A 25,979-nucleotide genomic window follows, 5' to 3' on the forward strand; every position below is an offset into this window, starting at 1 on the left:
CTATCTATCTCTATATTTCAAATGGATATTGTAAGAAAAAAATAAAATTCTGTTCTGAAAGTATAAGAAAGCATTCAGATTGAAAAAATAATATAACGTGATATAATAATATGATGTATTATAAGTTTTTATGTGTAGAGTCTGTGGAAACAAATGCTTTCATGGAATATATGGGGAGTACACTAATATTTTCATTTTTCGATGAGAGTAAGTTTGAATTTCATCCAAATTAATTAGGATGGATCTGGGAGTAGGTAATTCATTAATTTGTTTAATTGTTCATTCAATAAATATTTGTTGTCCTTGTACTATGTGGTATGCACTGTAATAAGAGAAAAAATATCCACAGATAAATCATAATTACCAGCCCAGACCCTCAAGGAGTCTTTAGAGAAGAATGACACAGACAGAATTAGGATGAAGTATAATAAATTCCATGAAGGAAACAATATAGAATATCACGGAATACATACCTCTGCGATTAAGCACTTTGGACAGTCAGATAGGTTTCCCCTTTGCAAAGAAAAAATTTAATGACGATACTGAAACAAAACCTATTGTTTTCATATCAAATCAGCCCAGTAGTCATCCAAATTTGAACAAACCATCAAAGTTCTAAACAGAATATAAATATTGGTAGTGACAGTTTCCAGGGAACTAACTTTTTGGAAATCACTTAGGTCATTGGTCCATCACATGCAAATTTCCACTTGCATCACTATTAATGTGAAAGACACCTTTCCCCCTTGGAACCGATAATTAACGTTTTAAACAGGTCTACTGAGCCCCTCCCACCCCCCCACTCCCCCCCACCCCCCACCACATTTGCCTTTCTTCTGTCTCTCTCCTCACCGTCTCCACAGCCATCCTTTCCTGCCCCCTAAAGCGGTCAACCGCAGGAAGTCAGGGAGCTCTATCATGAAAGAAAAGAGCAGGAAGTGTCACCAAAAGTGAAAGTGATTTTGACCCGACGTCCTTCGTCTTCACCTCTCCTCTCCTCTCCAGCAAAGGATGGGGCAGCAGAGCTGAGCGTGTGTGTGCCAGGTGGGAGCGAGTGTAGTAAAAGAATGTGTTATGTTCACAGCAACAGCTTGGCAAACGCGTTGCGAACCGAATGAGGCTCAAGTCCACTTGCTAAGTTTGGCGCGAGCGTGCCCGGTGAATTGCAACCCCTCTCTCTCACCAGGAAGAATCTTCTTTCCTTTGCCGCCCCACTCCGCCCCAGCACCTGAAGGGGAGAGTCCCAAAGTTTGTTTCCGTCCGTCCTCGATCCCCTGTGCTCACCGCAGTCTCCCGTCCCCACGCCCAGCCATCCTAATGCCCCCGCTCCTTCCCCTCAGCCTTGAAAATGGGTACAAAACAGGTCCTCAGACAACCTGAGAGAGGAGCTTCGTTGGTGAAATCCAAATCCCAGCAGGAAGCGGGGGGTGGGGGGGGGGGGAGGGAAAAGTGGAGGCTAGGCACTGCTGTGGGCGGGGACCCACTTAGGGTTGGGGGCGGCGGACGCCAGGAAGGGCGGAAATCCAGAGTTCAAGGTTGGGAAGAACTCGCTCAGCCTTTCCGTGCCAGCGCGCTGAGGTTAACCTCGGAGGCTCCACGGTGCGGGCACGAAAGGGTGTTGAGCGGTATACATAGCTCTCCATACACATTGAGAGCTCAGCGAGAAAAGGAGGGGGCGAGGAAAGGCAGGTTCCGCCTCCCCCTGGCCCGCGTGCACACACGCGCCCACCGCGGCTCGGGCTGGCTGAGCGCGGGCGAGTGTGAGCGCGGGCGAGTGTGAGCGCGAGTGTGCGCACGCCGCGGAGAGCCTCTGCCCTCGCCTCGCACCCTGCTCAGGGCATCTTGAGAGCCTGGAAACGTGAACAGGCTTAAAGTATGGCATGTTGCAAAGATGGTTTCTGCCAAGAAGGTACCCGCGATCGCCACGTCCTCCCGGGTCAGTTTCGCCCTCCTGCACTTCCTTTGCCTGGCGGCTTGGTGAGTTCTTTGGGGTCCTGAGGGGCAAGGGTGGAGAAGTGGCCAGCTCCGAGCCCCCTCCGGCCGCCGCCCCTCCCAGGGCACACCAGACCCTCCTGTTTCCGCTGTAAGGTCAGGGACCGAAGCTAGGCTTTTCTGTGACCGCGTAGACGCGGAGAGCAGAAGGGGCACCGGGTGCAAGAAGAGTGTGGGTTTGGGGGTGCGTGTGCTCAGGGTGCGCCTTTCCCGACCACTTCTCTGTCCCCCCATCCTTCAGACCTGCCTCTTGTAGCTTGGGGCAAAAGTCTCTTTCCCTAGAAGATAAACCTGTTTCCACCTGTTCTGTAATCGATTCTTAACCCCTTACGCCGTTTTCTTTTTCTTTTTTTTTTTTTTTTTTTTTTTTTTTTTTTTTTTTTTTTTGCGTTTGCAGTTTAAACGAATCCCCAGGACAAAACCAAAAGGAGGAGAAATTATGCCCGGAAAATTTTACCCGCATCCTGGACAGCTTACTCGATGGTTATGACAACAGGCTGCGTCCTGGATTTGGGGGTATGAAAGATTTCAAACGCTCAAGTGTGTCCTGTCTGTCCCTCTCTCGGTCTGCCTGTCTGTCTGTCTGTGGGAATATCATTAGGTATGCCTCGAGTGCAAAAATGGAAAATCTCTTCCCCTCTCTCTCTCTCTCCCTCTCTCCCTCCCTTCCTCTCTCTCCCCGCCCCCCCACCTTGATGAGACCTCTGACAAGAAGACCGCCTCCACCCTTACTTTCCCATCTCCCTGCAGACTCAGAAGCTTTGCCTCTCCCCCACACTAATTACCTTCCGGGACCTGACTGCTGGGTGGGGGAGGTTGGAGAGAAAGAGTCAAAAACGGGAACGTGGGGCTCGGCTGCCCAGCTGCGCTGCGCCCTGAGAACGGACTTCCCCTGCACCTGGCCGCTTCGCTCAGAGCTGGTTGCACTTGAGGCAACTGATCCGAAGTCCCTTGTCCTCCCACGTGGTATTTGTTCCTCTGCCAAAACCTCGCCACCGTGCTCTACCTAGGACAAGAATCTGGGGCACGAAGCTGCCTGCTCTGCTAGAGAACCCAGTCCTTTACTGTTCTCTTACACAGTAGGATCAATTTTTACTTCATTTGGGGAGAGGTCATTTACTTCCCTTCCAAGACTTTGGAGTTAGAGGTGTTTCAGCTTTATTTCTTCCTTAAGTATTTTACAGTAGCTCTAATTAACCCTACTGCGCATCCATTAACCCTACGGTTGCTTCTTTTCATATTCATATTCCATTTGCTTATATAATGAGAATTTATGTGGCAAGCATTTTGCTAGGCACTGTGTTCACAGAATCTGAAGATACAATTCTTAACCTCAGACACCCACTGGGTCCAGTTCAGGGAGAACACATGACTTCACCCCAAGTGTCAGTTCAGGACCCGACCACCAAGTCCCTCTTCTTTCCAACTACTCTGAGCCTACTGGGAAATGAGTGGATCAAGACCTAGGCTGTGTCTTAAAAGAGCCTCTAGTAGGAGTAGGAGTAGGAGTAGGAGTAACAATAATAAGCACTAATATTGTATTTATTTATTTATTTATTTATTTGAATTGGCATATACACCAGGCATTTTATAGGCATTACTGAGAGTAAGTTATTACCATCCCCATTTTATAGATGAAGAAATTTAGGCTTGGGAGGCTAAGTAACCAGTTCAAGTTCACAGTTGATAAGTGGCATGGGCAGGATGTGAACCCAGGTCAGGTTGTATATTTATAAGAGATAAACCCATCAAGACGGAGATGATATCAGATGCTATGTGGTGAGCATCACATGATGTTAGCAGCACAGGGGACTTCAAGCTTCCTCCTGAGAGTGTATAAGAGATAGGATGATGAAAGAATAGAGAAAGTGAACGGGAGTAGGACATTCCTGGGAATGAAGACAGAATTAGACACTGTCTGTGGTTTGAAAGAATTATCAGAAGTAAAACAGAATCGGATAGAGTGGAGCTGGATGATTCTTTGGAGTCTGACTAGTCTGGTTCTCCTCATTTGACAAATGGGGACACTGAAGATTAGAAATGGAAAGTGATTTTACAGGGACACATAGCATATTAATGGTTGTCTGGAATCAGGCTTTCTGATCCCCAACTTTTTTTCTGGATTTTATTGAGAAGGTGCTAGGGGGCCATTGAGGGTATTAATTGATTTTTTGGCGTGTTGACAGTGACAAATACGGATGAGAAGGATGAAAGGTTCTCCTCACATTGCCTCAGCAGTAGGATGCTCCGCACTGCATTTGCCTCCGTGCAAATCTGGAAAGAGGCTTCCTTACAGAAGTGAATCATTTGCCAGCGCATGATCTTTCACAAGTGATGGGGAAGTTATCACTATATATCCCACCCCCCAAGAAAAAAATTTGCCAAGAATATTTCAGACAATGTGATACCATTAAAGACTATATTGTCTCAATAAAAGAGGGTTTATCTGCCCGTAAAAGTTTTAAACATGACATTTGAAGTGAGGGGGAAAAATAACAGAAATACAAAATCACAGGAGTTTAAATATTTATTGGAGACTTGATGTACCTGCACATAAATTAAAGTGAAAAGTTACAACTGAAATGGTATGGTTTTATTATTAAATGGCAAAAGTTACAATAGTATCTCCCCCGTTGGTTATAATGCAAGTATAACTCAAAAAGAAGAAGGTGTCCGTTGCGGATGAATCCTTTTGAACCAGCTATCCTCTCCCATGATATTATATAGACAATAAAATGAATGAAATCAGTCAACATGAGCCATTACTGGATTTTGGCCAGCTGCAATATGGCTGAAACGTCTCAAGGGCATTATTAGTCATCTTACTTGTCACTGCTAGGTGATGTACATTACCCACCTGGAGATACTTTTATAGCTTTATGGGAAGAGGTGGAATTCATGTTACTTCAAGTGTTAGCAGTTGATTAATCATTAAAAATGTACTATGTCACACAATTTTTGGGCTATGCTCATAAATATTTGTGGTAAATGTGATTCATCTTTTTAGAAATGGGTCATTCTCTGTAAATTCACAGCATTCCAAACATGACAGAGGGATAGTAATTCTCACCTGCAGAAAACTGTGTAATCTGTTTACAGGATGTTATAAACAAGCATCGCTGAAAATAATAAGAAAACTCACACTTAGCACAGACTCTTGGATGTGCTGCAAGTTTGGTCCCTTCTTTGACATTTCAGTACTTTGTGGCAAGTTTGGCATTTTAAAAATAAAATGAAAACAATTCGGATTTTGACCGGTATGCTATAAATACAGATTTACTTCCTGGTTCCTTTAATCCCACTTCTGCTCTTTGTAGAGCGTTTACTTTATATCTGTTTATACAACTTAGCTGTGTTCCATTTAAAATAAAGCTAAAAGCAAAGATTTGAATTGAAATTGGATGGTTTGTGATTGCTCAGTAGGCCGGCAGGGGTTGGAATAGATTTGGAAACTAAATTACATATTTTTAACTCAGCAGCACAGCTTGCAACCGGGAAGTAAAAGGAACTGAAATGGTTCTCTTCTTTTCATCCCTCCAGGGTCTCCTCTCCCTTGTCTCCCACGTTCTCCCATTGGAGAAGAAAAGGGGAAAAGGTGAGAAGAGAAGGAAGGAGGCATGGTGAGAGAAGCCAGATTGGGACTTCTGAAGGGGTATAGTTCTTTTGGCCTCTGACAAATCAGTCTGCCGTCATCCTGAAGTAGCTTGCACCTGCTTAGAAGTGGCTCACAAGTGAAGCTCTCCACAAAGAAGCTAGAAAATCAGTCCCCTGTGCTCTTAGCCACTTTCCACACTGTTACATGTGGTCTTAAAAATGCATAGCTAACCACCAGGAGATCGTTTAGGAAGTCAGCCCTTACCCACTTCCATTTTACTGCCGGATTATGCTACCTTTGTGCATTTCAATCTTTTGAGGCACATGGTCTGGAATAATAAATGCTTCAACTAGAGACAGTTGCCTTAGATCCTCTTGCACAAACTCCCTGAAATGGGAACTGACCATTAGGTCAGTTTTGCAAGGTTGCTCACCAACATAGTAGAACTCCACATTAGTGGAGTCCTCTATAGTTTGGAATCATTTTGTTTAAGTTTGTTTATTTATTTATTTTGAGAAAGAGAGAGAGAGAGGGAGAGACAGAGAGAGAGAGAGAGAGAGGGAGAGATAATCCCAAGCAGGCTCCTCACTGTCAGCGCTATCCGGATGTGGGGCTCAGACTCACGTGAGATCATGACCCCAGTGAAAATCAAGGGTCCCACGCTTAACCAGCTGAGCCTCCTGGGTGCCCCAAAACCTTTTTGCATATAATGCTTAATAAGATTAGCAGAGATAAGCAGGGTGGGCATCCTCCCTATGTTAGAGGGGAGGCTGAGAAAAGTTCTAATGAATTGCTCAAGAACCCTAAAACTACTCATAGACAAGGCCACTAATACACCAGGCAGCTGGTCTATTGCGACATCCATTTCTAAGGCTTTTTAAAAACATCCTCTGTTTACCAAGAGTGGAATTTTCATTAACATACCTTCTTGTTTCTAATTAGGTTATTAAAATAAGCAAAACTACATTTCCCTCAAAGGAGTGAAATGAGAACTTTTATTCTAAAGCTTTAATAACATTTTAAAATGGGAAAGCAAATATGGAGAAGTATATATACTTTGGTATATTTGGAACATCTTTACTATAGAAATAAAAATATTCTTGCAATGTTTTCACATGATGCATATCCTAACCTGAAAATTAAATTAATACACTAACCTTGTGCTAGCTTTATTGAGTCTACAGAGAATATATTTTTGAAAGTATATAGACGAAAGAACACTTAAAATCCACAGGGTGACAGAAAAATAAAGCTTTATTCTCTTTTGATTTGTCACACCCACTTACGCATTCATTTGTTGAACCAATACCTATTGAGACCACTATGTATCAGGAACAATGTGAGCTTGTAAAGATGTAATTCTGAATCAGACACAGGCCCTCATGAGCTATATGGCTAAGCAGTGTAGTAGAGAGATAAAACTACAGAGAAACAACTAAATAATTAAAGATCTCCCCATGGGACAATCCAATAGCATGCTAAGATAGAGAATAAATTGGATAAGGGGTCTATTTCAGCACAGTGGTCAAGAAAGTCTCTTAAGCTGAGACCTAAGGGTGACAGATATGGAAAAGGTAAGCAATAGTTGTTCTCAGATAGAACAAAAAGGCAAGGTTAAGGATCCTAAGGTGGATAAGAATTTAGTGTGATATAGGCAATGAAGGGAGTCCGGGAAAGGGAGTTCCATGAAGGTAGTAAGAAAGCAAGAGGAAGATTCTCACAGTTCTAGCTTGTGATGGTAAACAAAGACCAGATCATGCAAGACCTTTAGTAAAAGAGTTTAGATCTTTCTTTTAGTGAACCCGGAAGCCATTGGAGTTTTTTAGGTGGAGAGAATGAACGACTTGGTGTGACTTTGTATCATGATTCCTCTGACTGCTGCTTAATAAAAGGAAGGATATAGAGGTTGGGCAATACTGGAAGCAAAGAGACCAATGAAGAAGGTTTGTGTGTGTGTGTGTGTGTGTGTGTGTGTGTGTGTGTGTGTGTGTGTGTGGTGGTGGATGGGAGGTTCTCTGAAGTTAGTGGTGGGTTGTAGTAAATGTAGATGTAGTAAAATGGAGTTAAGTGGAAAAAATTAAGATACATTTTGGAAATATAATTGAACTATTAATTGGTGCTGGATTTCATAGGGGTGGTAAAGGAAAGGGAGGAATCAAAAAATGACCCCTGGATTTTTATTTTGAGAAAATGGGCAGAGGATGGTGTTATTTAAATTAGGGAGGTGGGGAGGAAGAAGAGAGATGGGCGTGAAATCAAGAAATCATGTGTGGATACGTTGAGTTTAGGATACATATATGGAGTCCTAGCGGTTGTACTTGTTTGGATATCAGACAAGAGTTTTGTTTAGAGATATGCAAGAGTCACCAGCATATAACACTGTGAGAATAGATGCTAAAGAAGAGTATGAAGGCACAAAGAGCCCTGAACCAAGCCTCCAAGAGCATTAACAGTTGAGGAAAGGCAGAAAACAGAATTGCCAGAGAAGGATGTAAAAGAGGAGACTGTGATATGTAGGTGGGCACTAGGAGAGTGTGAATTTCTAGAAGTCAAGAGAATGGAATGTCTTAGGAAGGAGGGATGAGAAAAACCTTTTTCAAAACCTTCCAAGACGTAAGTAAGATAAGTCTGGCCACGTGGAGATGTTTCATTTGGTTCACTTTTCATTAACTACTTACTAATCATATAATATGTGCCAGGCATGATTCTAGGATGGCACTGGAATGCATTAGTGAACAAAAGAGATGCAGTTCCCTACCTTCATGAGCTGACACTTTAGTGAAAGGGACAGAAAATGAACAACAGAAATAAATAAAATATAGAGTGTCAGAAGTCGATAACTGCTATGGAGTAATATAAAGCAGGGAGGAGTTGCAGTTTTAACAAAGTTGGTAAGAAAGACTTCGTTGAGAAGGTGATTTTTAAAGTTTATTTATTTTGTGAGAGAGGGAGGGAGAGAGAGAGAGAGAGAGAGAGAGAGAATGAGTAGGAGAGGGCCAGAGAGAGAGCGAGAGAATCCCAAGCAGGCCCTATGCTGTCAGTGTAGAATCCCACATGGGGCTTGAACCTAGGAGCCATGAGATCATGACCTGAGCCAAAACCAAGAGTCAGGCACTTAACCGACTAAGCCACCCAGGTGCCTGAGAAGGTGGTATTTGAACAGTGATCCTAAGTATAGGTAAAAGCATAAGCCACATTTGGGTTGAAGGAACTCTATGTGCCAAAGTGCTAAGCATGGAAATCAGTGTCGCTGCAGTAAAGTTCAGCAGGACTGAAGAGTAAGAAGGGGTTAGTGTGATACAAAGATGAGGTTGTGTAAAGCTTTGCAAGCTGGTAAGGACTTTGCTTTTACTGTGATTTATATCAAAAGTGATTAGAGAGATTTCAACAGGGGCAAAACCTGAACTGCCTAATTTTCAAAAGCCCACCTTGGTTTTTGTATTGACAACAGGCACTCAGGGTCAAGGGCAAAGGCAGAGAGGTTTTCACAATTAACTAGGCGAGAGATGATGGATATTTTGACCAAGTTGGTGGCAGTGAAGCTTGTAAAGTTGGAAGAAATGATGGGTTTCTGGCTATGTTTCAAAGGTCTAGTCCACTGACGACAGCTAGGATGTGGGATGTGAGGAAAAGGGAGGGGTCAAATCTGACTCCAAAGTTTTTGACTTGAACGCCTGGAGAAACAGACTTGCCGACACTGCGGCAGAAGCAGATTCGGGGTGTGGATGAACAATTTGTATGTGGATATGTTAAATTTGAGATGCCGATTGGACATTAAGTGGAGGTAAGTCTGAAAAGCAGGGACGATTGGTATGTCACTATATATGGTATTTAAAGCCATAAGACTAAAGGGATCATCAAGAGATTAAGGATGATAGAGAAGAGGTACAAATATAGGACTCTGAAGTCTCCAGTGTTACGAGGTGGGAGAGAAGAGGAATCTCTGTCTCAGGAAGACCAAGTGGGGAGTGGCCTTTGGGTAGGAGGAAAATCTCAGAGTATGCATACTGGATGTTAAATTAAAAATATATAAATATAAATAGATAGATATAGATATTTGTTTAGAATAGGAGGTGGGGGTGCATGGGTGGCTCAGTGGGTTAAGCCTCGGACTCTTGGTGTCATTCAGGCCATTATCTCAGAGTTCATAAGTTCCAGCCATCTTTGCTGATGGTGTGGAGTCTGCTTGGGATTCTGTATCTCACCCTTTCACTGCCCCTCCCCACTCTCTCTTCTCTCAAAATAAATAAACTTAAAAGAAAAAGAGGACTCCCTCTCCCCCCACCCCTCAAAAATGAACATTTAAAAATTTAAAAAAAAAAGGGGGGGCCCCTGGGTGGCTCAGTCAGTTAGACGACTGACTTCAGCTCAGGTCATGATCTCAGCATTCGTGGGTTCGAGCCCTGCCTCAGGTTCTTTGCTGACAGCTCAGAGCCAGGAAACTGCTTAGGATTCTGTGTCTCCCTCTCTCTCTCTGCCCCTCCCCCACTCACGCTCTGTCTCTCTCTCTCCCCAAAATAAATAAACATTAAAAATTAAAAAAAAAAAAGGAGGTGGGATTGATCATTTACTTCTTAATGCTCCTGACAGATTAAGAAAGATAAGAACATAAAATTGATCACTACATTCAGCAATATCTGCATGGTCAGTGATTTTGACAGGGGCAGTTTTGGTGCTGTGATGGGTGTGGAGGTCTGATTGGGAGACATTGAAAGAATGGGAGGAATCTTTGGACATTTGTATTAAATTATTGTACGGGGCAGCAGAGAAATGGGTGGTAAATGGAAGGAGAAGTACGATCAAGAGAGCCTTTCTATTTTCACTTATTTTTAATATTTCTAATGTTTATTTTTTTGAGAAAGAGAGAGAGAGAGAGACAGAGTGCAAGCAGGGGAGGGTAGAGAGAGAGGGAGACACCGAATCCGAAGCAGGCTCCAGGCTCTGAGCTTCAGCACAGAGCCTGATGCCGGGCTTGAACTCACAAGCTGTGAGATCATGACCTGAGCCTGTTTAAAAGTGGGAGAGATTAAATTATTTTTTTAAATCTGTGGGAATTGTGTCAGAGATACGAATGATATTGACAAAAGGGATTTTCGTGGATCCTGGGCATGAAAACCAGGTTACGAGAGATGGTAGAGTGAATAGAAAAGGAAGAATGAGAGGCAATAATGGATTTTTTTTTCCCCAGAAGCTCACGATGTGAAAAGCAAGAGAAAGAGGGACGGTTGCCTTCTTTTCAGATGAGAAATATCAGAATACATCTGTAGGGGATCACCTAGTAGGGGGTACGTTAATATTACAATGGAGGGAAAGAATAACTGAGAGAAAGACAAGGGACTATAGAACCCAGAACACGAATGTACTTTGTTCTTCTCTCAGTTTAGCAAAAAAGATGTACTGCTGCTCTCTATCGTATATTTGCATTTTCTTTCGGGCAGGGCAAGGATATGCAACATGCCTTTGGTGTTTCCCAAAGTAGGCCCTGTAAACTCTAGATAGAGCCTATTTGCAACTTTATGGATATTTATTTAGATAATATTTCCCTGGGTTGTTAGTTTCCTTTTAGGGGAAAAATACATCAACCTGCATGATATTACTGCCTAGGCCTTTTGATTGTATTTATTTTTAAAAGCCTCTTGTGCACGGAATTGGATTCTGGATTAAAAATACTTGGTTCACCAATAATACCCATTATCGGTCCACACATAACCTTCTTTTTAACTACCCATCCATCTATGGACTCATTCACTGCGATAGAGTAGACACCAGTTCAATCATTAAACTGTACAACTTTGATAACTTCCATCCTGCTATGTAGTCTCCTTCATCTTTTCTCCCTGTCTGCCCCATCGGAAGCAACCACCGCTCCAAGTCCTTTTTAAATTATTTCATAGGTTTTCTTTGAATCTCATTTTGGCTCAATTTTTAAAATTTTAAATTAGGAAATGTATTGGCTTGGAACATGTTGTATATGAGCTTTTGGTGTTTTTCCCCCCCACTTAATTGTGTATGCTAAGGTTCATTCTTGCTGATGCATATTGCTATAGATCATTCATTTGACTGCTGTGTGATATTCCCACTTCATAGGAACTAGTTTATTCATCTTCTCTGTTGGCAGTAGGCATTTTGCTTGTTTCCAAGATTGTGTTGCTGTGAATATTCTGGCCCAAATTTCCTGCTGTAAATGTGCAAAAGTTTCTTTTGCATATACATCCAGGAATGGATTTTTCTGGATCTTAGTGTAAGTGGGAGTTCAACTTGATGAGATAATGCCAAACTGTTTTCTGTGGTAGTTTTACAAATTAAAACTCTCATTTACAATGAATATGAGATTCAGGATCCACAAACCCTTCAACCATACTTGAAATGGTTTTTGATTGTGAAATAATTAGAATTTTCTGATTTCTAATGTGGTTGGATGTCTTCTCAAACCTTTAATGCCTACAAGAATTTTCCTTCTGTGAATTGCATTTTCATCTTTGGCCCTGATTTCATTGTTTTTTTAAATGCTTTTCTTATTTATTTAATTACTTTAATTATTTAAAAAGGTGACCTGGATTGACAGAAGGATCATAGGACATAGGAAGCACTAATCTTTAATGTCATTTAAGTAAAACTCTATACCATTCTGTTTTCTCTGTGACATCAATGGATACCTTTTCTTTGTTTACCGGGCAGGAAGGCTAGCATTTCTGTATTTTTTGATGACAAACTAAATTATAGATTTCTTTAAATATATCACTCAAGATTCCTTGTTGTTATTGTACCTCCTAAATACGTTAAATCTCTTGAGTTTTGGAAATACATCAGCAGCGTTTTGTAAGATGTAGCTTGATGCATGAATTTAAGTGGCTGGAAAACCATAAATATGTCCTCAAATGCATAGCTGGGGACAAAATGTGAACAGGATTAACCATTTCCATAATCAGCCAGACACATTAGGTCTTTTTCCTGGTGTGACAGCAAATTGGGCACTGTTATTGGGCAAGAAATTAAATCGTTATATCCTTTGACCAGGTCTGTACAGCCGAAGTAAAGTTAATAGTGGAAAATTATCTCATATATTATTAATTGTCTTCCTACTTTGCACCCAAGTTAGAGTCATTAATAAGATGGGAATATTCCTTTGGATTTGATCTTAGAAGTCTTGGTTCTTTCTTTCAAAGACTATTGCAGATCACTTTGTTTGCCTTACAAAATGCCAATACATTTTGTAGATTAAAAATCACTTCCCTATTACCAAAGAAGCCAGATTTTTTAAATAAAATATGTCTTTGATGTTACACAAATGCATGTAACATTATGAGAAGTCCTTCCAAGCTCAAAATTATCTGGTTTCTATGTAATTATGCTCTTAGTAAGGTTGATTTGAACATCCTAAACAGTAGTGTTAGAGGAAGCGTCTCTAAGAATTGCTCTTAATTACATAGCGACCATTATTCATAGAAAACTGATTTATTGGAAACCTATTACGTTTAAGGCCGGAGATTAGTTCTGGGAAAGGATACAAATATAAATAAGACACAGTTTCAGCTTTAATCAGGAAATATTTTTAGCTTAACTGGTGTAACACATGAATCCAAGTAATTTTTCTTTTTGGGAAGTTTTTGAATCACTAGTGCGGTGATACTAAGAACACGGACACATAGTTATTGACCACCTAGTATGTGCAATGTGCTATGCTAGTTGGGAACTTCAAGGAGCCTTAAGATTTCATTTTACTGTTAAGGGGAGAAAGAAAGAATCAAACAAGCTATAATAAGAGCAAAGACATAGAAAGAGCTGCAAGAACACAGTTCAGAACTTAAGCATAAACAAAATTTAGGTGTAACATAAACAAAATTTAGGAAATTTAGGTATGGCATGTTATGTTGTAGATAGAAAATTATATAAGCAATTAATTATTATTTCTTATTTAATGATATCATTAGCATACTAAAGCCAGAACATATTTTGGAGATCACTACAAGGGGGTTATAATTCTGGCTCTGGCTTATTATATTTAAATTCTGTGAGCTCAGTTTCCAGATCCATAAAATCCTCACGATAATATCACCCTGGGAGGGTATTGTGAAAATTAAATGAAATAGTATATGGAAAGAGGCTAGTATCCTGCCTGGCATGTAGTAGGCCTTCAATAAATAGAATATTATATCTCTGTTTATTGCTCTTTGGAAAAAAACCCATTCCCGGTGAGTTAGTTTCACACCAGCATGCCCACTGATCTGTCCACACTCCATCCCCACTGCCATATTCCCAGTATAGGCCACCATTATTTCTTGGCTAGGCTAATACAGCAGCCTCTTATAAGAGCCCTTCTTCTACACTTGCCTCCCTATAATTTATTGTCCGTACAACTGCCAGAGTGATTTTATAAAAAACATAATTCAGGTCACATAATTTCCTTACTTCAAACTCTTGATGGCCTCCCAATGATTAAGGGATAAAAATCAAACTTCCTCACAGCCTAAGGCAGAGCTGTACTGAATATCAGAGGGAGAAAACGTTGGGAAAGAACAGGGAAAAATTGTTTCTTTTGCATTTCTGTATTCTTTTGTTTGGGCTGCCATAACAAAATACTACAGACAGCGTGGCTTAAACGGCAGCAAGTTCAAGATGTCAGCAGAGGGTTGGTTTCTTCTAAGTCCACTCTCCTTTGCTTGTGGATGGCTATCTTCTCTGTCTTCATTCACATGGTCTTTCTTCTGTGTGGTTCTGTGTCCTAATCTCCTCTTCTTAGAAGGACACCAGTCACATTGGATTAGAACCCATCTTAATGACCTCATTTTAACCTAATTCCCTTTTTTAAAGACCCTAACTCCAAATACAGGTACATTCTGAGGTACTGGGGGTTAGGACTTCAACATATGAATTTGGAAAGAGCATAATTCAGCCCATAACAACCTCTCTATGTGTTGCCCATCTGTCACTGGGATCTCTAATAGTTCTTTTCCATGTAGTTTTAACAACTGTCACCATAATGTGTAGTATAAATATGTTGCTTAAAAGATGCCACTTTAGAATATCAGCTCAGGAGCGGATCTCTGTCCCCTGACTCTGGTTTTCCTTCTGTTTATGTGGCTTTCATTTCTTATCATTTTCTTCCTTACCTGCTTGGCCCCAGCCCCACAGGCCTCTTTCCTGGTCCCCGAGCACACTAAGGCCTCTCCCGCCTCTAGGCTTTCTTCCCTGAAGTTCTTTATGCCTGTGATGCAATTCTCTCGGTTCCTCCAATGCCTCATGCTTACCCTCCAGGTCTCAGTTTAAAAGTTACTGCTTTGAAGAAGGGCTACAACATCTAGGCTTTCCCAGTCTCTAACTCAATTACCAGCCTGTTTTATATCTCTTATGAATGACAAGATCCTCCCATGTAATTTATTTCTTGATTACTTATACTCAGACTTCTCTAATAGCACGTTAACTCCCTGAGGCAGGAAGCTCTTAAGTCTTGCTTCCCACTGAAGCACCAGGGCCTAGTATGGAACCTGGCACACAGCAGGTGCTCACTCAATAGATGTTTATTGAATGAGTGTCCAAATGAAATCTCTTTACCAATCATATCTTCAGAATCTAGCTTTGTCTGAAAGACCTATGTGATCATATAAAGCAAATACTGAATAATGCCACAAACTAACTCAACAATACTAGGATTGTAATTCTGAAGGCAAACATTTTTCAAGAATCAGTAAGAAAGAATTATGTAAGAATTTGAAAATAGCCATTATTTGGGTGCCTGGGTGGCTCAGTCAGTTAGGCACATCCAACTTCAGCTCTTGTCATGATCTTGCGGTTCATGGGTTTGAGCTCCACTTCAGGCTCTGTGCTGCCAGCTCAGAGCCTGGATCCTGCTTCAGATTCTGTGTCTCCCTCTCTCTCTGCCCCTTTCCCATTCACACACTCCTTCTCTTTCTCTCAAAAATAAAATAAACATTAAAAAATATTAAAAAAAAGAAAATACCCATTATTATCATGGAATCATTATAACTATAAGAATTAGTATAACCCCATGCACCTTAAAATAAATTTGTAAGTAAAAATTACGTTGGCCTAATTCCTCTCCTACGCTTCCCTCACTCCCATAGAACACTTACGGTCTTAATATTTTATAGGACATATTTTGGTAAATACTATTCTAGAAATCAGATGAGCATTGTCTGTAAACTAGAACAACGTGAACAGCATCACCTAGGAACCTGTTAGAGATGCAAATTACCAGGCTCCACTTTAGGTCAATCAGCAAGTGTAGGGTGGAGCCCAGCATTCTGTGCTCTAACAAACCTTCGAGGTGATTCTGATTCAGTTCCAATTTGAAAACCACTGCCCTAAATTGATCTTTGAAGTAACTTTTAATTTCTCAAGAATCTTGTCAAACAACAGTTCAGTTGTCAGGACATATGCAACCTTAATTGTTCTAAGTAACTTACCTCCTTTGCTCTGACATGCAGCTACTTAATGCTTTTGATACTTTAGCAGTTCTTAAGAAGCTAGCAGAATAACTTGTCCCACTCTTGGACCACTTTGAGTTAAAAGCTCTATTTTCTAAAGTTCAACACACATTATCAGCTTCTTGGATTGCCTATCTATTCCTGGAACATTTTGGCTTAATGAGCTTATTGCTACCATGTTTTTGTTGTTGTTTATAATTGCTCATTCAAATGAAAATTCAGTTAACTTCTCACACTTATTTTCTCTGCTTTCCAAAGGTGTTATTATTTTTTTTAATGCAAACTCATTGGGGCGCCTGGGTGGCTCAGTCGGTTGAGCGTCTGACTCTTGATTTTGGCTCAGGTCATGATCCCAGGGCCATGGGATTGAGCCCTGTGTCAGGCTCAGCGTGAGCATGGAGCCTGCTTAGGATTCTCTCTTTCCTTCTCTCCCTAGCTCATGCTCTCTGTCTCTAAAATAAAATTTAAAATAACCTATTTATAAATGAAAAAACCTCTGATAGATCAATCGGATCTGTACCTTTTCTTTCACTATACTTACAAAGGATATATTTTTCTCCTTTAAAAAATATATTTATTTATTCTTTGGCGCAGGTCACGATCTCACAGTTTGTGGGTTCAAACCCTGCGTCAGGCTCTGCGATGACAGCTTTGAGCCTGGAGCCTGCTTTGGATTCTGTGTCTCCCTCTCTCTTTGCCCCTTCTAACTTGTGCTCTGTCTCTCTGTCTCTCTCTCTCTCTCAAAAATAAATAAACATTAAAAATTTTTTAATTAATTAATTTATTTTGAGGGAGGCAAAGAGAGTGTGAGTGGGGGAGGAGGGGCAGAGAGAGAGGGAGAATCTCAAGGAGGCTCTGCACTGTTATCATAGAGCTGGATGTGGGGCCCAAACTCACGAAACTGTGAGATCATGACCTGAGCCAAAATCAAGAGTCAGAAGCTCAACCAACTGAGCCATTCAGATACCCCTATTTGTCTTAAGATAGTTATTCAAGAAAGAATTTCTAATTCTTCTTCAAACCATTTTTTTTCCTGTGGCTCAGTCTTCATCCTATACAGGGAGAAATATTCTGATTCATTTTTATGAGGATAACTTTAGACCTAGGGCATTAAGCTATACTAACTGTTATTTGCCTTTCTCTTTTTCTTTTCTTTTCTTTTTTTTTTTTTTTTTTTGGCATAAATCCAATTGTCCACCCAGTATCCAAAGGAAATAGTGCCTCTTGATAGCAATGTTATTCTTTCCAGTATGGAGTATCTAGCTTCTGGCCATACAATGGTATAAACCATCATTTAAGGAAATGATGTTCAAGAGGGCAACAATTTTTTATTTTTATTAGGAATAAAAAGGTATATATATCATAATGACTATCATTATTGAGAGCATTATGTTCTAGAGACTGGGGCAAGTCATTTACATTTATTATTTTACTTAATACTCATTAAAACCTTAACCTATTAGGATTCATGACTTGACTAAGATCGTATATTTAAAAAGAGCCAAATTTAAATTCCACAATTCCTGATTTTAAGCACCATGCTAAACCCAGATTGTAGCAATTTTCCTTTGTCTGAAATCTGTGTCAGCCCCATTATCATGATGCTCCCGCCTTTCCCTTCTGCCAAACACACCCATGTATTTGTTTCTGAACCAATCCTATTTACACCTAGGAAAGAATCTCAGTAGTGGCGTTTATCAGAAGCCAAGAGAAACTACTACTTAATAAGTACTCTTATGAGAGAGTCACTGTGTTCAGGGTCTTATGTGAGCAATTTCACTTGATCCCTATCGGTAGTCTTGCTTGATATGTGTGATTGCTGCTTTTGAGAGGTTCAGTAGCCTGCCCTTGATCAAACAGCTAGTAGGTGGCAAGAGGTGAATAGGTCTGGCTTGTAGGAGAGTTTGTCTTTAATCTCAGTTACCGGTGGATGGTGTGCCTACTGTTAAAGGTACCATGAATCATTTTTGTGCTCTTATTTAAGTAGAATCCTCAGCTTTCCAAAGACGACCATTATGGTTTTTCTCCTCCTCACTCTTGTGGCTAAGTTCCCTCTTTTTAACAGCTCGCTTCTTTACTAAGGGCCAGTCAGATGATGGACTATAAAAAATTACAAAGGCTAAAAGTTTTTGTTCCCTGCACTGCCTTTCACAGTAGTGCCCGGTAGGTGATGTATTTCTTTAAGAAACAACGTTATCCTAAGTAATTTTTTTTTTTTTTTTGCCTGTAAATAAACACTGCTTTCTGGTTCTGTTATTCTTTTGTCTACATTTTTTTTTGTAGAGATGCATTATCTCACTAAATATTTAAGATGCCAGTAAAAACATGATGTATCTGTATTTGCTCTATTCTCCTTGCCTGTAATATTGGTTTTTTTTTTTTTTTTCACTCCTATTTACTTCATACCTACTAGGTCCTGTTACAGAAGTAAAAACTGACATATATGTCACCAGCTTTGGACCTGTTTCTGATGTGGAAATGGTAGGTATTTAGGCAACTTCATGTACTTTTTGCCTTTTGAAGAAAACATGCAGAAGAGAGGGCAAATAATATTTATCTTGTTGTTAATCGCACACAGCTAGAAAGTCAAAGAGCCTCCTAATTAGACTTAAAGGTTTATAAGGATAAGACATTGAATTTACATTTCAGCTCTAATATTTGAGTATTTTTTGGTTTGGAGTTTTTCTCAACAAAGAAAAAAAAAACTTACTATTACTTGTGTCAGTGGCACAACCTTTTATGTAGTGATTTTTTTTTTCCTTAGAAAATTATTGAAGTGGAGAAAATTGAAGAGTGTAATTACTTTTTGTATAAAACTACATTGTAGTCCTAACTGCATTTAGTACTCCATGTTGGCCCAACTGCTCACGACTTGCCCCCCCCCCCCATGCCTTCTCTTCCTGCCTCTCTCTCATACTTACAGAGGTTAGAACACCAAACACTGGTCATGATGAATTCATCTATTCAGTTGTGCCCTCTAATACTAAATATATGTAGTTTAAAGGTTAAAGGACCTACTTTACCTTTTTTCCTTGGCCTTAGGCTCCTCGGCTAATTTTAATAAATTTTGTGAGTATAAAATTGCTTTTTACATATTTTACTTGTCTTAGAGATGCCTACGATTTTATGATTAATAATACAATGATATTTGTTACACTTTCACTAATTTTGCTACCTGGTCTAAAGCACAACTGTAATTACTTTGTGCTGGTAGTTTTATTAAATTATAGTAATTAGTCTTGAATGATTCATGTGTATGGTAATTTATTTACCTGATGAAGTAGAAGATTAAGGTATCAAGATGGACACAACATGCTTTAATTGCTGAGAATCATTTAGCTCCATTGATGTAAGAACATTTCTGCTCCTATTAATTTAGTTTTTATTTGGGTAGTTTTTTTTTTTTTATGAGTGGGATAGAGGCTAGAATTTAATGCATATTTATGTGTAGTCATCTGTGATTTGAATGTCACAAACTAATTTCCCTAGGAATACACAATGGATGTGTTCTTCAGACAGACATGGATTGACAAAAGACTAAAATATGATGGCCCCATTGAAATTTTGAGATTGAACAATATGATGGTAACAAAAGTGTGGACACCTGATACTTTCTTCAGGAATGGAAAGAAATCTGTTTCACATAATATGACAGCTCCAAACAAGCTTTTTAGAATTATGAGAAATGGCACTATTTTATACACAATGAGGTAGTCATTTTTTTCTTTTTCCTTCTTTCCTTTTTATGCTTTCTTCCATTCTTTCTTCCTTCTCTCTCTCCCTTCTTCTGTCCTTCCTTCCTTCTTTTCATCCTTCTCGTTTTAGGTGTCTAAAAAATCATTTTTAAAATGAGAGTTAATTTTAATCGCATTTTTCCATCATAGACTCACCATAAGTGCGGAGTGTCCCATGAGATTGGTGGATTTCCCCATGGATGGTCATGCATGCCCTTTGAAATTTGGAAGTTGTAAGTTACAATAAAAGTATTGTTAGAATTTATTAATATCTAACACAAGCTGATATCTATATATGTGCACAATTTCCCATAATCCATAAATCATTGTTCATGACAATAACTGTCCAAGATTTGACTTTTAGGAGACTCTATTTTACCTAATATATTTAAATAAAGAAGTAAAAACAGCCCCTTTTCCAAAAACCAAAAATCAATTTGGACAGACAGCCCGGGTAAACTGACTCATAAATAATAGGTTGGTGGTCAGTGGTGAAATTAAGGACTTCTGAACTCCATGTGTTGGTGGTGTAACAAAGAAAGTACAAAGGATTTTTTTTGGGGGGGGGGAGAGGGAGTAATTTAACATCATCTGTTACAAGCAGAATTCTTTATGGCAGATTTGAAAAAAGGTCAGAGAGGTTTCAGGTCTTCTTGAAATGACCAGGTTAAAATAATATCAGCAACACTGTTAGAACCCAAGTGGCTGAAGCATGATGAAAGCATCATAAGAGATATGGTCTGATATGTAGACAGATCCAGATCATGTAGCATCTTATAGACCACATTAAGGATTAGATTCTATTGTAAATGCTACAGAAAGACTTTGGAAGGTTTTACTAGGGGATTTGGCGTTCTTTAACATTTTACAATTTCATTTCAGCTTTTCTATGGAGAATGGATTGTAGGGAGACTAGAGTAGAAGCAGAGAAGAGTGGGAGGCTATTGCTTTAGTACCATCAAAGATGGCAATGGCTTAGACAAGGACGGTACTAGAGGAGAAGCTATGAAGTAGATGATTTGCAAATGTTTTGTGGAGGTGAAGGCAAGAAGGTGAAATGAATGGGTAGTAAAGAATATGGAATCCCTTCCCCCAAGCTCCCTTTACCTGAGATGGTGGAAAAATGAGATTGCTTCTTCTAATGTGTGCCTCAAATATTTGATTCACTCAGAAGCTACCAAAAACAGGTGCTGGCTTTTATTATTGCTTTGGATTCTTAGTGCACTGATTGTGAAACTGTTGCCTGCTCTTACCATTGTGCGTAACTTAATGAGAACTGGCATTCACCATTCTTTGACAACCCCTAGTAATCACAGTGTTTGGTGAGCTAGGTGAAAGCTAGAGAGTCATTTACTCGCTGACCAGTGACTTAATGAGAGAAAATTAAAAAGATACATAGACAGAAAGGGCGATCTCACTGGGGCATAATTAAAATCCATTTGTACTGTAATAATTTAAATTCCCCTACAGATTGTTCTTATCTATGGGAAGTTCTTTCCCGCCCACCCACCTCTGCTGCCCATCGAGAAGCACTCTTCGGAGTGACTTGAACATAGTTGGCACCAGTCAGGGTTTGTACTAGATAAAGAAATCACTCCTTGGAAGTTTGTTGGGTTGGGAATTAGAAAGAGACATATTTTTATCGCTTTCACCCATTTTGCCCACGCCCCCACTTCCTACCTCAAGTATTGAATCATTAAGAGAAAGGTTATTCTACCAAGTTAGGATAGCCAAGAGAAGAATACCTGATTTAAAATATCATGGGCAGGAACATAGCATTCAGGGTCTTTTAAATGTATGATGAAGCATGAATACACTTTAGGAGAGAAATGTTGACACATGACTCTATACTGCTAAATGACAACACAAGCCTCCTAGTTTGTTTTGAGAAGCTGTTTGTAAAAATAATCTCCCTAGGTATCAACTCTTGTAGAATTAAACTTTCACTGAGGACCTACTGTGCTGTAGTCACTTTAGGAAGGTTTGTGGAGGGAACCGATTCATCTTGGTTCTTTTGAACTTATTTGTGTGTGAGCCAAGCTATCTGTTGTGGGTAGACTGGTCAGCAGGCAGCTGGTTTCCATTTGAGTTGAACACCAAATAATAGGAAATGGGCTTAAATTGCCTCTGGGAGGGATTTGTTGAAGATGGAAAGGAAAATGTCCTGATTGTAAAGAGTTTAAAGGTAGTGGAACTGGTTGTGTAATTATATTCCCTGGAGAGCTCCACAAACAGCAGAGCCAGTTGTCACTGCCGAATTGTTCCCAGAAGGCACGGGGACTGCCCAGAGGCAGTGTGGAATAGGTGACCCCTGGAGAGCTCTCCCAACAGTAGGGTTTGTTTTTGTTTTTGTTGTTGTATTATTATAGACGGCATCTGGTACATTTCTAATTGGCAGAGTTGCCGTAGGATGGAAGGAGTCAGTGTTGGTCAAGCCCTGGAAGTGAGTGAGAATGGAAAGAAGTACTTTTTGGGGGGAGGGGTATTATTTCCGCTTTTCAACTGCTTCTCCTATTAGTATGGAAACACATCCAAGTGCCTCTCCTCCAATGTTAATCTCTCCTCCAATTCTCGACATAAGAGCAAGAAACATGCTGAGTTGCAAGACTGTTTATTTAATCTCTACAGTTTTCTAAGTCTTAAACGTGTTTTAAAAATCATGATTATTGTTTACTTTTATTCCATCTTTCTTGAACATGTGTAATATTCTTAAATGTTGACCATCAGTGCTGATGGGAAAGGACCACTGACTTTAATCACATTCTGGGCTCTCATTCAGATGCATATCCGAAGAGTGAGATGATTTATACATGGACAAAAGGTCCTGAGAAATCAGTGGAAGTTCCAAAGGAGTCTTCCAGCTTAGTCCAATATGACTTGATTGGGCAAACTGTGTCAAGTGAAACTATCAAGTCCATTACGGGTGAGATGTTTAATAATTAAAATCAATATGCTACTTGGCATTCATTCTCGAGCCTGCAAGTGGGACTGAAAACAGATTCTGGGATTTGAGTCTTCTGAATCCTGGGCTTCAGAGTCTGAGAATAAGTCTACCGCTTCCTAAGTAACTTTCTTAATTGTTGCTTTCAGATGTAATATTAAAAGTACTTATCAACAGCCATTAGAAATCTTACAGTTTGTTTACCTTATTAGCTTGTCTAAATGCCCGTAAAATATACCTGAACTCAGGGATGTCAACTATGGTTCTATGTTATATGTTTCTCTTTGTATTTATATATATATATATATGTATATATATATATACATATATATATATATATATATATATATAACATTTAGAAATATAGCTGTTTCTGAAAACTAAGGCAGTATTTTCAAACGTGTGTGTGTTTCCATTTTTTTTTCCTACTGACTTTCCATAAAAGTTCGGTCTAAATTCTGCTCTTAGAAAATGCTGAAATTGAATGGTAATTGCTTTTGCAGTACTGGACCTTCAAAATAGACAGCGCTGCAAGAATTTTTTAAAAGTTATAGCTTAATGTATTAAATGGCTTCATCACCGTATAGAACAATAATTGTGTTCAGGGTCATTTTCCCCATAGTTAGGAACTATATATTTCTCAGTTTGCTTGCTATGCACAACAGATAATTCTTTGTCTAAAATGCTCTTTTTCGGCTGAAATATGATTATGAAGTTATTGACTAATTGCCTGCATAACCAATAATCCATTTTCCTCATGTTTTATTTCTAGGTGAATATATTGTTATGACAGTTTACTTCCACCTCAGACGGAAGATGGGTTACTTTATGATTCAGACATATATTCCGTGTATTATGACAGTCATTCTTTCTCAAGTTTCATTCTGGATAAACAAGGAATCCGTTCCAGCTAGGACTGTGTTTGGTAATTGAGATTCATTTTCTTGGGTATTTTTTGTCCACATTATATTTTGATCACGATTCATGGGAATAGCTCGTAGACATAATTTTTTTTTCTAAGAAAATATTAAACGGTAATATATCAAGCTGTATTCAGAAAAGAATCACATAAGCTTTCCATTTTTTCCCAGCCAAGACGAATAAGGCTTGAGGGGATATGGACAGTCTATCCCTTCCTTTGGGGCCCCATCAGACTTCTCTTATTAAGACCCGGCAGATGAAGACCAAGTGTGAAACTGGATATGATTTCACTTTTGGTGACATTCTTGGGCTCCTACCTTAATGTTGTGTAATTGAATTAAAATCATATCTAGGTGTTAAAATGAAATGCACTGGGAGCTTACAATAAAACAAATAAAAGTCATGGCTGAATACATATGAAAGCCTTAGAAAAATTTGCCTTCTAATGAAGAGGAACAAAGTGCAAGTGGTTTAAATGCATTGAGTTGGATGGTATTATACGCCTAGTTTATTAGCTTATTGTTATATTCTAGTTAAATCTTTTTTTCTGAACACACCATATTTTCTTCTTTTCATTTTTATAGTGGCTTTCTATAGATCATATTCTAAGCTATATGAGGTCCAGAACACATCAGTTTTAAATTTTATAGCTCTTCATAAGTCTTCTACATATCAGTCATGCTTTTAAATAATATAATTAGTTATAATGGTATTTATGTAACTTAACAAATTTCTCTATTCTTTTTCTATTGATTGTGAGTAGCACAAGCATTCAGTAGCAGGATAAGAAAGAAAATGTTCCCAGTTGCTCTGGACTGGAGGTATAGTCCTCACAAGAGATGTCAATCTCCCTTTGCTTTTTCTAGTTACTAGGATTAAGGCCACGGGAGAATATTCCTTATCATACAAGAGCTGAGGGGATGGATGCTGGTGAGAAGAAACTGGGGGAAGAAGGAGCTTCTCATCTCACTTCCCCATCCTTATAGAGAACTCATAAGGTGTCTTAGTGTCCTCAGTGCACGTGAATGTAAGGACATTTTCCATAGACCCTGCACCCACCCTCCTTTAGTCTTAGGTTTACTCAAGAACCCTACTGGGGAAACCACTGCATAAGGTCAATCCTGGGGGCAGGGTATGACCCCAGGAGGGTAGTGAGCAGGTATCATGGCACTGCCTCCTTCATAGAGTTGCAAAGGTTCAGTTAAAGAATAAACCCATGTTGCAAGTGTTGAATAAATTTTACCTATTAAAAACGTATGTAAAAATGAAACAGAAAATAACAAATCTAAGCTTTGCACCATAACAGATTGGGGTTTGAAACTGGAATCTGGCACTTATTTTCTCCATCCATATACATATCCATGCTAATACAACTCTCTTTCATAGACTAGTGAGGATGTGGATTTATGTGCGGTCCTCATCACAGGGCATATGGTGCACTTAGTACATATTAGTTACTCTCTCTCATACTTCTCTGACAGGAGATTTATTTTGTTCTGACTTGATTTCCTTGATTTTTAGTTGCTTTTTCAAGAAAACATATATTGTTCTGTTGTGTAATTCCAGGCACTCTGCTAAGTCCTTTATGCTCATTATCTCATTTAGTGCCCATACTGATCTTGGGTGTTTCCATGTCATGTTGAGTCAGCCTGACTGGGCAGGAAGTACCTGCTGAGGCTGAGCAACAGACCAAAGTTCTTTAACTTTCCCTGGCACCAATAATATCAATATTTCAGGAACTATTTCATTGATAATAAAAGTAAAATCACTTATTTTTGTCATCTTTTTTCTGTGGTCTTAAAGAACACCCAGAACAGAAAATACTGACCCATCACTTGTGCATCTGATGAAGGTATAATAGTATCTTAATACAGATTCTGCAGCCAAGGTTCTAACCACTAGGTCTGCCACTGATTTGCTGACAAACCATCAGTGAGTTGCTTCTGCTCTTTTCCTCATGTGTTACAACAGGATACATGGTTGCACCTACTTCACAGAGCTGCTATGAGGATTAAATAAATTAATTTGGATAAAGCACTTGAAGGAATGCCTATCACACAATGCATTTTATTTAAATGTTGGTTATTATAAGTCTACCCGGCCACCTACCTCATTTGAGACCACCACTTTATGTTTATTGTGATTGTTTGATAAGCTTTGGGTGCTTTTTGGGTTCAACACAAACTGGTAGCCACTGTCTCACTTGTCCCCAAATAATGGAAATCGCCAGTGGTGCGGAGAAGGATAACATTGATCACAGCTGTAGCCACCCAACATTTCCTACAGATTTCTTGATAACGCAGACACTGTAAGGAAATTAAGTAGCATGTAGTAAGGATAAGATGTGCCAT

General features: G+C 39.6%; 1 protein-coding gene across 1 annotated transcript in view; it reads left to right on the forward strand.

The window, feature by feature from the left end:
* The first annotated feature begins 1,517 nt into the window (after positions 1-1,517).
* The window catches only part of GABRA4 (gamma-aminobutyric acid type A receptor subunit alpha4), a 66,638-nt gene continuing 42,176 nt past the window's right edge, over positions 1,518-25,979 (forward strand). Inside the window, exons 1-7 of the mRNA XM_019412874.2 lie at positions 1,518-1,977; positions 2,390-2,508; positions 18,446-18,513; positions 19,522-19,742; positions 19,917-19,999; positions 22,546-22,689; positions 23,480-23,632. Of these exons, the coding sequence (XP_019268419.1) occupies positions 1,892-1,977; positions 2,390-2,508; positions 18,446-18,513; positions 19,522-19,742; positions 19,917-19,999; positions 22,546-22,689; positions 23,480-23,632 (874 nt within the window). The 5' untranslated portion in view covers positions 1,518-1,891. The remainder of the gene's footprint in view (positions 1,978-2,389; positions 2,509-18,445; positions 18,514-19,521; positions 19,743-19,916; positions 20,000-22,545; positions 22,690-23,479; positions 23,633-25,979) is intronic.

This window comes from Panthera pardus, unplaced genomic scaffold (genome assembly GCF_024362965.1).
Source record: "Panthera pardus isolate Hobbes unplaced genomic scaffold, ASM2436296v1 HiC_scaffold_13, whole genome shotgun sequence".
In the NCBI taxonomy this organism is placed as follows: Eukaryota; Metazoa; Chordata; class Mammalia; order Carnivora; family Felidae; genus Panthera; species Panthera pardus.